Source organism: Pelmatolapia mariae, linkage group LG16_19, assembly GCF_036321145.2.
Source record: "Pelmatolapia mariae isolate MD_Pm_ZW linkage group LG16_19, Pm_UMD_F_2, whole genome shotgun sequence".
In the NCBI taxonomy this organism is placed as follows: Eukaryota; Metazoa; Chordata; class Actinopteri; order Cichliformes; family Cichlidae; genus Pelmatolapia; species Pelmatolapia mariae.
Window position 1 is genome coordinate 17454302 of NC_086241.1, and position 16293 is coordinate 17470594.

Here is a 16293-nt window from a genome sequence, read left to right on the forward strand (position 1 = left end):
ACGGCCGGTCTGTGAAAATACTGTCTGACATTAAACTGGTCCATGGCGCAAAAAAATGTTGGGGACCGCTGCTCTATACCATGCAGACATATGCCATGTTTTCAGTTAATAGCTCTTCTTGTTGGAACACAAACATGTCAAACTGTGTTGCCTTCCGCATTAAAGAAATGAAAACAAATGGCTCCTTGGAAGCAAACATAAAGGGTGCTTCAAGACTTTTGCACAGTAATGTACAATACCTCATTCTTGAACTGTGGGGAACGGATTAATGCGCAGTCCTATAGGTGCTTTGACCCTATTCTGCTTATAAGCCAATAGTGGTGGTAACACTGGCAACAATCCCTCACAGATAATGGACGTATACACAGTATAGGCTCGATATTTAGCAAGAATTCCTGGATTCTGTTGAATCAGCCATCAGCTGTTGCTTTTCTCCTTTGTCAGCCCTTTGAAACTTCTGGTTGTTTGTACAAGAAAAACGACAGGTTACTGATGTTGTATGGCAGTACACAAAGACGCCAAACATCCTTCACCTCCCACTTTTAACATAAAGGAGGAACTACTTCATGAACCACTCTGCAGCACAATGAACATTTGGGGATGGAAAGTAGTTCCATTAGTACATTCTGTGTTCTCTGCAGCTATTTCTATTACTTGCCTGTATATTAGCTGTTTGCTCACTGTCTACGTTTTGCTGCCGTAATAGCCCACTTTGCTTGAGATTGTTCTTGATCGACTGATGTGACTGCCTCTGGTGGAACACCACATGCTGGGTTGGGCTAGCAAGCTCCAAGTCTCTGATTTCTTCTCTTTTTGTCATGGAATCTGTCTCCTGTCCGTCTTCACCAGAGCAGGAATGCAACATTTTCAATAACCAGCAAAAAGGCAGGAAAAGAGGACAAGAGGTCATCATTTTTGCGAAATTACGCTATCGTACTACTTTGTTTACTCAGCATTGTTCGCCACAAATGCTGGGCTTATTCAAACCCCATGGTTCACATCTGACTGCGGAGTGTAATCACCTACTTACATTACGGTCATTCAAGTGCAATTTCTCTGACTAAACAGGCTAAATGCTTCCATGCTGCCTCTCTGTCTAAAGGAGGTCAACTGAGCCTATGTGAACGAGCATCCAGACAACATTGCTCCATAATGACTCCCAATGAAATAAAGCAAGTGAGTCATCCAGTACGACAAGACCTGTGTCTCCAGAGAAACGTCACAACAAGATAAAATATCCCCAATTCTGCTCCTCTAAAAGTTACCAAGCAGCTTGACTCTCTTATTGGACTCGTGTGGTTCAAGAGGACACAAACAGGAAAGCTTCATTCTTGCTTTCACAAAAGGCAACTTGAACTGGCTATTCTGCAAACACTTGGCATGACAAGTTCTCTTAAGGAGTGCTCCGAAGACCTAAAGTTCCCTGAACAGGCCGATCCCAACCCCCGCTGGTTGTCTGAAAGCAGACGTCCCCTGGAATGAATCCTCTGATATCACGGAGCTCTGACTCTTTTCGCTCCAGACTTCCGCGCATCGCTTCTCAATAGAGACGGACGAAAAGCTCAAGAGCAGCTCGACTAAAGGTCAAATCATGCATAAAAGAAAAGTGAGAACCCCCCCCCCCAAAAAAAAAAAAACTTTCGAGTTTGGTTTCTCCAGGACAAATGATAACTTTTGGTTTGCTAGTCTCCAAAGTAGATTATGCAACAGTTTCCACTTTAATAACAAGGGGTAAGAGAGGGCAGCGTTGTCATGGCAGACGCTCTCCGGTGGGCGTAAGTACAGCTGGGGTTTCTGGTTTAAATAGTTCACTCCCTCCCTCTTTCTCTATCTCTCTCTCTCTCACACACACACATGCTCTCATGTCCCTCCCTCAATCTCTGCTTCATTCACCCTGACTCTTCCTCCCACACGTTTCTTCTATTTACCCACGAGACCCCAAATTCAATTACAGTCAGGGTGCCGTGGGAGGCAGACTCAGGTGCAGCTGAAAGGCATTCTCATACACAACATGTTGGGCAACTGCATCATGGGAGTGACTTCACTGCAGGCAGAGCTACAGCGCTGACCAAACGCACAGCCTTCAGCACTTTTTTACGTTTTAATTACCCATCAAGTATCGCAGAAAATAACACGAGAAAAAGAAGGGCAGCACATGTGTTGCACCAATTTCTAACTGATAAGAAGATTTCAGCAGGAGAGCAGCAGAGGTACAGCCACAGCACCCGGAGTGGATAAGGATAATCCCATGATATCACACTGCTAGTCCGTTCTGACATGTTAATTAGCCCTCCGAATCTCAATGAGAAATTCATAATTTATTGAAGAGGGGCACTGCTGTCGTGAAGCTCTCGTGAGGGTTTCACCCTTTATCTGAGACCAGAAGGACATCACAGGGAAGAGTGCGGGCTCACTAAGAGCAGCACGGCCGCCACACCCATCACGAGCTGTGATGTCTACCTACCCCGCTGCTACTCAGTCAGTGGGATACAGCAGTTCAAGAGCTTAATGAAAAGCGAGCCCATCGAAGCTGCAGTCAAACGGCGTGTGGAAATGAAAAATCAGAGGATCCCCCGTCTTCACGAGTCGGTCACGAGACGAAAGGAATCACGGGTTATGTTTGCGTTCGCCTCATCCTTTCTTTGTAAACTGACAGCAGGCAAATGGTCACATCGGCAGATAGAGTCGACCGTCGCTGCTGTGTGAACCAAACAAATACGACGATCCTCCACAAAGAGATATCCATCTTGGTTACCATAGGAACAAGACTTATTATAAAGGCATCAGTTTTCCCAAAGCACCTGTGCACAGTATAGGAAGCAGAGCAGCATAATATTGTCAGGCACAACATGACAGCGTCGGTGACAGCTTTCATCAGTGGCTCTGTGCTGTTTCACTCTGTCTCCACGAAATAGTGTGGATAATGTACGGGGAGCTGAAATCTACATTTACAGCTGTGTTTACACTGTCGCCTGTTTGCTTTTGCTTTACAGGGAATTGAGGGGTTACATGTAATGGAAATATTTGCCATGCAAGAGCTCCAGTAATACAAGTGCTCTCTATTTGCCTCATAGGAAAAACGGCCAAAATATTTCTGAGACAACATTTCCTTTCATTATTGATTAATATAGAGACTATGTTTCCTTATTAATAGCTTATTAACACAAATAACTGTAAAAATGGTGCTGATTAATTTTCCATTGTCTAGTTGTTGGTTAATTGTATGTTTTTGCAGCCTTTAATTGTGATACATGATGGATATCTAAATTCAGCATGCTGCAATACACTTAGAGTCTGGGAAGGCTTTGGCTAGCTAGAAACATAACTTCACAAAGTTAATCCAACAAAACCCCCATAATGTTGCTCAGTTGTTCCCAAGTAAAGCCAAAGACGTGCTCTGGTATTTCTTCACCATACTCAGTCAAAACCACGCAAGTGTTTGGTCATCCTTCTTTGGGAAAATCCACTGCTCTGATAGGCGAACACCCACAGTTCATAAGCGGAGTGAGGATCCAAGACCGTTAATGTTTCATGTTAGGTTTGACCAAATGTAAATCCCTGCTGCTACAGCTCTGAAAGGCAGAAGCTGGGTTTAAAACATATTGGCATCTCTATTCATTGTCTACTGTGATTTTCTTTTTTTTGCAAGACTAATTTCCTTGCATGCTTAGCTGCAGCTTAAAGGCAAAACCTCTGGTGTATGTAATATACAGAATCTGTAGGCAGGGACAGATATTTTGTTCTGAAAGCTTTGTGGGTTGTGCTTGAAGACTTTTACGTGTTTGAGTGGGCTTCGAGTGCATGCAGGTAAACAGACTTTGCGGGCAGCAAAAGATGGCCTGATTTTCATGAATTTCAAACCATCTGCTGCTGTCTGATTATTTAATTGTTTTACATGTATTAACAATGACCAGAGCAAGAAAAAGGAAGATTAGCGCACTACTATCTGGATGCAGGAAACACTTGAAATCCTGGAAAACTGGTTTTCCTGATGGACTGTGATGTACCTAACCTGATATCATTTTGGTATCATTTTGAATGCCTTGATATTGATTAAATGGGTATTCCACAATCCTTTAAGGTATCCCTGATATTTATCTGATGAAAATACCGTCTTCCTTTTATCAGTATGTGTCTCTTCACATATTAGTATTCTTAGCCATCAGTTACCGGATAATTCCTGCTGTAGCGCTTCTCCCGTGGCTCTCATCCTAAATGACCTGATTAAATTTCAGGATGTGGGGGACAACAACCCCCGCCACCCTCACAAAAACCCCTCTGTGGGATTTTAATTTCATGCCATGAGAAAAAGGCAACCGAGGGTTCAGAGTTCATGTGAGGAAAGCATGAGAATATTTCCTGGCAGAAGACAGTCAGTCAGTGCAACAATGATGCAAGACGCATGAATGCCACCGTTATTTTTGATCTTTTTTCCCCCCCGTCCTCAATCTGTATCAGTCACCAGTGGAACATCTGACGCAGGCTTTCATCTTTTCACTGCATGTCTCAGCTTTTAAAAACCACACAAATCTTCCATTTATTTGACTTATTTATTTATTTTTATAGTCAAACTGAGCATATGACCCCCGCCCCCCTCTCCCAAAATCCTTGCCATCCCAAACACAATGCCATCTTTCAGGGGAAACTGGGTCAATCAGCAATGAAACGAAGACGAGCTAATAATGCCCCACAACTTATTGTGAGTCACATTTTAAGTAAGAGGTTTTGAATGCAAAAAAAAAAAAAAAAAGCGATAAGGGCTGCGTCTCCTTCCTGAATGTGTTAGTCATAAATGATGTGCAGCAGTGAATCCCCATGCCAGCGCCCTGCTCTCATATTAATGCTCCACGTGGAAACCCCCCACTCCTCAACCCAAGATCCCCGCTTCTTCCTCCCTCCACCCCTTCCCAAGCAGATATCAGTGGAAGACAGAACTCTGCAGCACGGCAGCCGGATCAGACGCTCCTCACCCACCTCTCTGCGTAGCCATGGCAACCCACACATAGACCGGCATGATTACATGTGCCCTTTCAAACAAGAACTCGTACAGTGTTGAAATTCGATGTATGTGCACAGAAAGAACATCAGCCGGGGATCCAAACTAACACCTCGGAGGGTTCACGTCCTGCCGCTCAAAGGTCGCGACAGTTGTGCCGGCGAGGCGCTCTCTAACTGCGGAGGGAGGGATGATAAACGACAAATAATTCCTTTCCGTGGCAGGGAGCCACATGAGGCAGCTGCGTCTGTTTTCTAAGAGTGAATAACAACAGATTAAAGTTGGCTGAAGCAGTACTATCGGGAGAACGGCGCTTAAGAACAGAAAAAGGAAATGTTTCTATTTTAAGGCTCCCAAAAGAGAACAAATGTAATACGTTAGCAGAACAGACAAATATCACATGCCCGGATGCTTGTGATTCCCAGTCTCCTTGCGGTATCTGCGCCTCTTTCTAATTGTCTCCCCAGCCAGGTTGCAAACACTTTTCTCGGGTGACATGCAAGATAAAAATCAGAGAGCTGCTATTTATCTGGAAGCTCTCTCCAATGAATCCCCTCATTCACAAAGACCGAGCTTGCTCTAACAGGGGATGGAGAGATTGCCATGGTCACCATCTCCTCATTGGCCACAATAGATGCACACTGTACAAGCCAAAAAAAAAAAGCTACTAGAGTAACTACACAGTTAATTTAAAGAGATCTGGCTTTCACTCATGCATGACTCATATCAGGAAGAGGAGAGTGACAGTAATGGGTTTAGAAAACTCATTGACATGGTGTAAAAGGTAGGGGAGAGTTGGATGTGTTGCTCTGTGCATCATAGCTGCTGCCCCATTCCCCCGAATGCTCTAACAGCCAATCAAATCCCATTTGTATTCGCATTCAGCCAATGACAGCTCATCAAAAAACGCTGGTGCCAAATCATCCTCTGTGCGCAAATCATTCAACCACTACCTCTGTCAGTTCTCCCCCCTAAAGCGCCGGGAGGCTGGGGGAAGCAGACCGTGTCCCCATCGCAGCTCCGAATTTAACAGGATTTAGCACACTGCTCCCAGACTAGACCGTCTTCCTCTCTCTTCGCTCTGCCTCCCTTTACGCTCCACGTGTCATGTTTATAAATACAGAACATGAAACGTGCGTTATGCGCGCAGATAATACGCATGTTGAATTTCAGTGGTGTCGACCTGTCCCGCTGTGCAGACACAAAAGATTTCAGAGACTCCCTTTGCATAAATACATTGAGCTTGGAGTGGAAATCTAGACTGATTGGTTTCTATCCCAGTTAGTATTTATGCACGTTATTTAACAACAACCATCAGAGAAAATATGCTGATATATTTAAAGTCATCGATAAAACAACAAGCAGAAGGTTTTCAGTAATGCAGTTTAGACACAAATGAGCTATAATATAAAACAGGTAAATATGAATACACCTGTTATTCCCGGCTATAGTGCTGCAGTCAACTGCGACTAACAGTTATTTCCATTACTGACGGATGAGCTACTTCTGTGCAATCAGTCAAACAGTGACAATTATTGATTAGTTTCCCAAACTAGAGAATAACTCATCATTAAATTGTCTTTACCTTTGACCCATTTTTTACCAAATTCACATACTAAGAGGCTAGAACTACTGCAGGTCTGGCATATGTGCTTAAAATGCGCCTGTAATGATTATTCAAATATTAAAATAGATTCAGATTCATTCCCTTTTGGTCTGTATGGCTAATCTGTCATCTGAAATTGGCAGCACTAGTATAGGCTTTAGGGCTTCCTCGTATCTGACTCTGCATGATTAAATTACCATAATTGTTTTAAAGAGATAGAGCAAATGTATATAAGCCATTAGGGTGGAGGTTCTTGGTACCAGAAGTTTTATGGTTTCCATTTTTAGTCCTCTTATAGTCCATTTGCACTGACCAAACACACAGCAGGCTTTGGTTGGATGCAGCTGAACAACGCTCTCTGTGTAGAGAGCAAAGCCATTTTGAAATCAGCTTTTAAAATGTAGCTTTTTTATTTGATTAATTTAGCATATTTAAAACTTATCAGCATACATAACAAACGAGCAGCTCGTGGAAAATGAATGTTGACCCAGATATTCAACTGATGCACCAAGAAACCCCAAACTGAAACTACCATGACTGTCATTTTTATTAACGGGTAAACATTGAGGAAAACGTATGCGTCGCACCACAGCTTCATAACGTGAGTACAACACCACGACTAATGGACGGGTTTGTGCAATTAATTAACTGTATTGTACACTAATGACAGTGAATTGAATGTCAGATTTAATAAGTACGCTGATCGGTACGTGCTGCATTTGCCAATCCCATTGCTTCCTTTTTATTAAGATCAATGCTCAGAATGGAGCTATTTATGCACCCCTGGTACTCGACTCTCCATATGCATCTGGGCGTCGCTCCACAGGTGTGTACTTGTCCTCACTGCCGGTCAGTCAGTCACTGAACAACCATACATAAGCTGTTTAAGACTGAGCTGAAAGAAGCCCTTTATCGTGCTTCTGCTCATTAAGTCAGGACCTCATTGCCATTCAGCGGACAACAAGGCACACTAGAGCTCCTCTAATTGCTTCTCATCACAATGAATGGGTGACAGCATATGGGGAGAAAAGTGGAGAGTGGCCGGATGATGCTAAGCCCTCTGGACTGGTGTGAGAGTAGGCTTGTTCTAAAGAAGGTCCTCTCCTTTGTGACACAGCCATCTTTTAGCCCAAGTGGCCCCTGCTTCCCCGGTTTCCTCTGAACACTCTCAGTTAAGAGGATGAGAGAGAGAGAGAAATCACATGCAGCAACAGAAAATAGGTTAAATATATCTGTCTGCGTTCATATTTAGCATAAAAAAATCTAGTCAGTGAAACATTCTTGCTTCATTTTTTATCATTTCACACTAAAAGGATGCCTAAAAAAGGAGTGGAAATGGATCCAGCATCCTAATTTAGTTATGTAAACTTTAAAATGTTGTGCGTTACATATGTCAGACTGACAGACTCTCAGACAGCGTCGTGATAATCAGGCAACAGCATTTTCTGCAGGATACAGAGCTACAGAGCCTTGCCATCTTCTCTTCTTCTGCTGTGCTACATCTTCTTCTTTGCTCCTCCCCTAAAAACACATGTACACATGCATACACTTGCACACACAAGCACAAATCATGAGACAAGCTAGTGCAACCACAAATGACCGCAAAACAAGGCTCTCACACTGTGCTGAAACAAGGGCACATAAATCAGGTAATTTAATTTTATTATTCCTATTTATTGATTCATTTTTATCCCCCTGTGGCTTCATGTGGGGAAAGGAGTTTCACTGGGGGAGGGAGGGAGTAGGCTTCCACCCTAAGACAATGGTAGGAGAAGCGCCGAACACCAGTGGGGTGTTCATTAACATGTTTATTTTCATCCACTGATTTGTAATCTAAACTGATGGCTCAAACTCTGATGCTGAACACATCAACACCCCCGAGATTCACCAACAACACGCCGTGTTCAGAAAACAATCTTGCGAACATTTTGCACCACATTCTCATTTTCTGCTATTGTACAAGAGCTCAAGGCTTTGAAAAGTCGAAAAGAAGGGCGATAGAGTGAGTATGAAGTAAAAAAGTAACATAAATCAGCTCAAAACCTCAAGAGGATGCAGTGTTGGGCAACAATAACAATAAACTTAATTTTTATAGCATTTTTCCAAACCAGAATGACAAGGTCCTTAAATGAAATCTGCAAAAATAGCAGCATTAAACCATTTCAAAATATATAAAACAAGAGGAAAAGAAAAGAGAATTATAAGACTATGGTTAAATGTTATACAGCTTGTCAATGCAGGTGGGTTTTTGAAAGTTGTTTAAAACAGGGAACTGATTAAGCTGATCTAAAGGTAAGAAGAAGTTTATTCCATGGCAAGGTTGCCATCTGCTTTACGCCTTGACTGTGAAATCTGTAACAGCAACTGATTCCCTGATCTGTGGATCTTGGTGTGGTGCAACGTGTTCTCTGAGATATAAAGTGGAGCTACACCATGCAGAGATTTAAATGTGATTAATAAAATCTTAAAAAGCAAATAGATGTAAGTGGCCTTGTGCTGCCCTGGTTTGTACTAAGTGTATGCAGGAAACTGCTGCTTCATTTAGGCATGCATACAATGAATTACAATGATGTAATAAAGGTGTGGATAAAATGTTCAGTTATATTATCATAGAATTGGTTTGACCTTGACAGTATATCTACATTCACTCTCTACTTTATTAGGTACACTTGTCCAACTGCTCAGTCAAGCAAATATCTAGTCAGCCAATCACATGGCTGCAGTTCAGTGCATTTGGGTGTGTAAACATGGTGAAGGCGGCCCGCTGAAGTTCAAACCGAGCATCAGAATGGAGATGAAAGGCGAACGTGAATGTGGCATGGTTAACGGTGCCAGACAGGCTGGTCTGAGTTTTTCAGAAACTGCTGATCTGCTGGGATTCTCCCACACAACCATCTGGCTGTGTGGGAGTGGTCCAAAAAAACAGAAACTATCCAGTGAGCAGCAGTTCTCTAGGTGGAAATGCCTTATTGATGTCAGAGGTCAGGGGACAATGTCAAGACTGCTTTGAGCTGATAGGAAGGCAACAGTAACTCAAATAACCAAGTGTTACAACCAAGGTGTGCAGAAGAGCACACCAATCTGGTACAGCAGCAGAAGACCACACCAGATGCCACTCCTTTCAGCAAAGAACAGAAAACTGAGTCTACAATGCAAAATTGGACAATAGAAGAAAAGAAAAATCTTACATTTCTGCTGTGATCTTCAGGTGGAAGGATTAGAATTTGTAGTAAGCAACATGGACGAATGGATCTATCCAGATCACAAAGAACAAATCACCCTAAACTGGTTTCTTGAATATGAAAGCATCCAATTAAACCTATCTGGGATGTAGTGGAACAAAAGATTCTCATCATGGATGTGTAGCCAAAAACACTGCAGCAATTATGTGATGCTATCATGTCAATATGGGCCAGAATCTGTTAAGGATGTAATGTGTAAAAATACCAAGACTGAACTAGACTTCTAGCATGCCTATTGAAATTGCCCAGATAATGCCCAGCTTACTGGCAAATTGGCAAATACCACCAACATAGTGGCAGTCTGTAGTAACTGTTCCAATACTCACAGATTAAGTGAATACTTTGAAGCTGAGGTGACTGAGTGGAATTCAGGTGATCGTAATATAAGAAGTATTCATCCACTGGGGAACAAGAACAACATGTCTATTCAGCAGTTTTGTGTGATGCTTAGCTTGAATAAGAAGCACGCCGTGGTTTAATCTAAACCTGTATGTATTGTTGATGTTATTAGTAACTAGGAAAGAAAAAGTATTGCAGTAAAAACCTCATATGGAAAGCGAATTAAAATGCATAGAGATTAAGAGGTTTGTATTTAATTAATTCAGGATTTGCCTCTGCAGGTAGACTTTTAACAGGGGCTGTGACTGTAATGGACAAAGTGAAGTGAAGGCAGGAGAGGACAGACTGCAGTCCTCAGTGGCTCATTATAGTGAGAGAGGAAGACCAGCAGTAGGAGTGCAATATGATAGAAAGAGAGAGAGATGGTATGTGTCTGAATTTCTAATGTTTTGCTAAATCAGAATCAGATTAGATGTATTCCATATAAGGTTGCACCTGATGCTATTCTAGCAGAAAGGTTTTGCCCGATGGATCCGAACTCCTTCGTTCATTCACAGGAATGAACATAACTCTCCTCCACTCCGCCTTCATCATCCCTTCCCCCACATGCCAACTGCTAAATGCATGCTGCAATCACACTCTTCACGGACAAAATCTGCAGAGCTTCCACCAGCCATCAGCAAACATAAGCATCAAAACATCAGCACACAGTGTCGGCGCATGTTAGCCCGAGGAACGCAAGGCAAGACGGCAGTCTGTCCTCCTGCCCCACTGAATCTAAACCAAAACGGCTTTATTTTCAATCTTCCGCTTTTTTTGGAATTAAACAAAAAAGATGGACTAGATTTTAGTCATGTTATTCAGGAGGCCAGTCTACCGCTGTCCAGGTTTTTGCAGCCAGACTTTATCAGCATCAACACAAGTGTTCACAGCCAGAGTGCTAACTAGGCCACAGCATGGTATGCGACCCATGAGAAGGCTCTGTGGCCCCTTTTTGTTTCTCAACCATCTGATACTCTGCCCGCTGAGGTGGAAACTTACCCCTCTCAAACAGAGGAATGGGAACTGAAGCCTTCGGTATCAGTAACAGGGTGAGGTTAGACATTTTATGTTTTCTTAAAGAGACGCCAAAAAAAATTCCTGCCTTGAGTCACTTTGACAATAAAATCATCTGAGATGAGTTGCCTCTTCCTGAACAATGCTGCATGTTCCTGTTGTGAAATAAAAGACTGGATAATTGCTTGACAGATGTGTTTTGTAGACCATGCAGCTATCTCACTTCACTGCTGCGGGGAAGAGATTAACATCAGCACAGTGTGTACAAAGTTGACATATGTCTTCTGTATCTCAGAGATATTTGGGTTGCGACTTGGTGAAACAAATTGTAATTACTGCTGAAAGAAAGCAACTCGCTTCAGGCAACTAAATGTGCTTTAAAATTGCTTTACCTCAACTCAAGTAAAAACTCCTTTCTAAGGTTTTAAAGGTCTCCCTCATGCTGCTAAATCTGGTTCTGACTCATTGGGCCATGGACTTGGAGCCTTTGGTGTCCTGTGAGGACGTGGGCAGCTAGTGCTTTGAGTCCTGTGGAGTGTGGAATGGGGACTCCATGAACTGGGCTCGTTCAAGTGGATGCTTGATCTGATTGGGATGTGGGGAGTTTGGAGGCCAGATCAAGTGAGCTTTCGGTTCTTTGTCACACTTCTCGAGTAATTCGTGAGCCAATTTTGCTGTGGGGTGGAGTAAACTGTCCTGCTGTGGGAGACTGCTGCCATCAGGGAGTGTCACTGGTAAGAGGAGCTGCGTAACAACCATTAGAAACGTGGTAGATGTCAAAGTAACATCCATGTGAACCCCAATCACCCAGGATTTCCCAGTAAAACATTGCAATGTAATGAGATAAATAATATTATTAACTTCCAATGATTTTAATGTTGTGACTGATCAGTGTATACACTGATTGGCAATGCGTCTCGAAAATAAAGTAACCTTTTGTTTTTAGAAGCTCAACATACTCAAGAAAACAGGAACCTTTGTGACACTGAACTATATGTACATAGTAAATAAATAGATTTGTGTGTATGTATATGTGTCTATATATATATATATATTTTTTTTTTTTCTTTTTATAATAGATCTTTTCACCCTGAATGCAAGTCAGTGACTGAGATAAATATCTTCTCTGTTGATACCTCTGGGCAAAAAACAACATTCAGGGCACAGAGCTTTTTATCTCAAGTACTGACTTGTGATAAAGGATATAATGTGTGTTAAATTGAGCATGAATAAAGCTTTCTGTTAGCGAGAGCCTTTTGTTACCCTCCCCTGATTCGCAGCCTCAGCTTGTTTCAGGCCAGCTTGGCGAGAAAACGTTGCAAACTCACCATCACGACCACTCAGCTACATAATGAAGGACATTTTAGAGCCTTGCAAAAAGGGTCACTTACATATATTTCTTGTAGTGCACAGTATTTAGTCGCTTAATGTTCTTTTTCACCACTGAAGATCCAAAGTGTCAGCGTGTGTACTCCTTGGCGGCTAGAGTAGTGTTAAACACAGCTTTGGGACACTGAAACGTCATAAAAAATGTATTAAACTCTGAGGTTGAGATCACCTTTGTAAGCGGAGTTTCCCATTGCAGGTTTTCCACAGATTGCAAGCCCTGAAGCGGACTGAAAAAAAAAATCCCTTCTTCCTCTAGACTCATATCAAATTTAAGCATCACTGGCTGGATGATATTGCAATTGACAAACTAGCGTGAGAAAAACTAGTACAAAAAAAAGTAGACATAAACAAGAGTGTAATTAAACAGGATTTCACTGGGAGAACCTAGTGAGCGTTAAGTATTAGAAGAACATATGACACCTCTAGAAAGATTAAGAGTCATGCACTGCCTAAGGAACTGCATTTACCCACACTGCCTTGGGAAACAGCCAAAAGGACACAGCCACCCTGCAATGCACACACGTTAACTGTCAGTAAACTGTAAACTTCACTGCCGGGGCCCATTCATACACATTAAACAGGTCCTGTGTGGCTGCTGCTGTATCTGTTTCCCTCCATCACTACTTATCACTATCTACTCATCTCGCTCCACTGTTTTGGGGGGGAACGCTTCTGGTCACAGAATATAGCTCGTTGTTCTACTCTATCCTCAGACAAATACCAGTATTTTCTCTTTCTCCTCCCTGTTTTTCTGCCATTAAATCAAAGCCTGAGAACATCGAGGACACGAGCTGTGGGAGGATGAGATTTTGCAAAATATGTTATCTTCTTCTAAGTGCCTTAAAGGACATAGCTGGTGTTATTGTATATATTGTACTATATTAACACTATCAAGGAAAAGGCCACAGCCATATGCCATCATGCTGAGGCCCATTTTTACTGCCTGACATAGATCTTTGTTTCTGTACATTATATAAGATGTTTTATTTATTTAATGTTTAGAAATGTTTGTAAACTGTTACACAAAATACAAATCAGTTATTGGTCAGGAACTAGTTACAACTAGGGATTAACTTGTTCAAATTACTACATAGGCCAGCAGGAGAGTGTACATGTGACAAACTGAAACTATACTGCAGTGCTGCCCATGATCATCATAAGAAAATTTGACTTTTGCCTCCAAATCATTTGCTTTATGTTAAAATAATCCAGTTTCTACACAATGAACATATCTTTTTACATTTTTTTTTTGCATTTTAAGCATTGTGACCAGATAGTAGAAGGCACTTAGCAATTAGTGTCTAATTTTAGCACATCCGCCTTCGCATACTGTGTCCAAATTTAGAGCCATGTGATGAGAACGTTAATCCTCTAAAGTCAAGAATGGAATTTGAATGGGAGCTCAAACAAGACAAATAAGATATATTCTTGTCTCTCTCGTCTGTACCTATCTGCTTTCATTAAATTATCTAAGATAACACCAGTGTTTTGAAAGCTTTAAGAACAGGGATGCTTTGCTCTGCTTCTCTCAGTTGGTCTCGTTCAGTCGTGCAACATCATAGCATGGGCATGAACTCTCCATGAGTGAGCTGTAAAATCGTGCATCCTTTCCTTGTCATGCAAGGGCGGCATAAAATATTTCCAAGGACCACCTCTGGCCCGTGAGCCGCGTTTTGAGAACCCTGGCAGCAGAAGAATAATTGTGGTGTAGTAATAACGACAGCTGTAGAGCAGATTTGAAACACTTTGGGAGATTAGGAAAGAGTGAGCAGAAATTGAATAACCCACAATAAACTGGAGGAACCCTGACATTACTAAGATCCATCCAGTTTCATTCAACATGCAGTTACCATGCCAACCTGTTACCAGACTGCAGCTGGAATCGGGGAAATGCTTCTTGGCCACGGTGCGATAATGAAAAGTCCTGTTCAACAACAAGAAAAACGATAATAACTCACCGAGATGTCGAAAAGCTCCTCTGTGTCATCCAGCATACGGACCCTGATGGTGACGTGTCGTCCGGGGGGCATGGCCGGAGGTCTGTGCCCAGGATCTAACGTACTGATGCCAAGGGTCTCCGGAGCTCCGAGGCGCTGCCCTGCGCCAGAGGAGATTGTGTCTGGGTCTGGCTCTGCCATGGTGTGCTGCACTGCTCACTGCTCAGCCTGCATCAAGGGCAAGACAGAAGTCAAGCACAGAAAAACATATTCAACCTAAAGGTAAAAATCTGAAACTCCCGTCTCACAGCATCAGCGATGTATGTGCAGTACAGCCCAATGTCTGCATCAGCTCCCAGAGGACGGGCTGCACGACCTTTCATGTCACACAAAACACAGTAATTGCAAATGCAGTATTTGCACTCGCTGCTAATGGCTGATAATTGTTGCCAGTGGGAGACCCAATTAATCTAAAAAAAAAAAAGAAAAAAAAAAAAGAGTGAGGCAAGTTCTTGATTTCAAAGCACAAATCAGGCAGCCCTAATTTGATTTAACAAATGAATCATGAGGCTAGAGTGTAAAAATCAAAGAGCTGGTAGAATGACAGTTGATTTGGGGAAGTTTTACGACCGGCACATTAAGGCCAGAGACACTGAGACGTACGCTTGGGATTCAATAGGTCTCAGAGGGCAGCAAGTCAGACACGTAAAGACGCTGCAGGAGACGCGAACGTAGAATAAACACAGAGTAATAGGAATTAACCGAAAACACTCCAGATGATGACATAACTATATTGCATCGGTTATCAATAAACTGCAGGTTTAAAGTAGAGATAACAGATAACATACATCGATTTCTTTCCACTTACCCAATTCAGCTGTCATTGGGCAAGCAGGGAAAGAGATGGGGTACACCTCAGACAAGTCACCAGCCAATCAGAGCTAACACAAAGACAGGCAACTGTTCACTCTCACATCCACCAATTAACATAACACGAATGCCTTTTGGCTGCAGGAAGAAGCCCATGATGGCAAAGGGAAAACATCCAACTCCATGCAACCAGGTTCTTTCCAATTCATAACTAATAGATGAATGGCTTCAACGGGCCACAGAAAGTAACTAACATGACAAATATAAATGATGGGTACCATCGCTACAAAGCATCCAGTGCTGGAGGTTCACATCCAAAACCAGAAAGAGCTGGGGTGCATCTGGAATGTGGGAAAATCTGCAGTATCACTCAGTCAATGACTCTCCCAGATGGCTGAATGTTTTGGACAAAGTCATGGATTCATTTCGGGTTGACACTTGAGCAGGCCACTATCCTCCCCCCCACCCTGCCACCACGTATCTACAGCCAGATCCCCTTAGGCCCTGCTGTCCTGCTTAATTCTCTCTTCATTACACATTCCAGCAGGCTGATGTCATCCTGAGACCTCACCGAGTGGTTCGTCAGAGTACCGAGGCCAGTGGGCAGTTGTTCAGCCGCCGCAGAGGTGAATGACTGGTGCCAAGTTTAAGCTGAGAGCTGAATAAGGCATTTCAAAGGAGTGGATAATGTAATCCAGTAGAGTGTGTGGAGAATATAGACCGAGGACAGTGGACAATGTAAATTCTGTGCGATGATGGTCTAGTGATTGATGGCTAGTAGGTCTGCTGACTGTAATTTTATTTTTTTAATTGATGATTGCTGACTGATTGAAAAATCAGTCGGCTGAGTGATAGAAA

The 16293-nt window shown here is 42.6% G+C and overlaps 1 protein-coding gene across 1 annotated transcript in view; it reads right to left on the minus strand.

The window, feature by feature from the left end:
- Positions 1-16293, minus strand: part of LOC134646352 (FERM, ARHGEF and pleckstrin domain-containing protein 1-like) — a 59157-nt gene that overhangs the window by 40846 nt on the left and 2018 nt on the right. Inside the window, exon 2 of the mRNA XM_063500225.1 lies at positions 14587-14793. Coding sequence (XP_063356295.1) covers positions 14587-14766 — 180 coding nt within the window. The 5' untranslated portion in view covers positions 14767-14793. The remainder of the gene's footprint in view (positions 1-14586; positions 14794-16293) is intronic.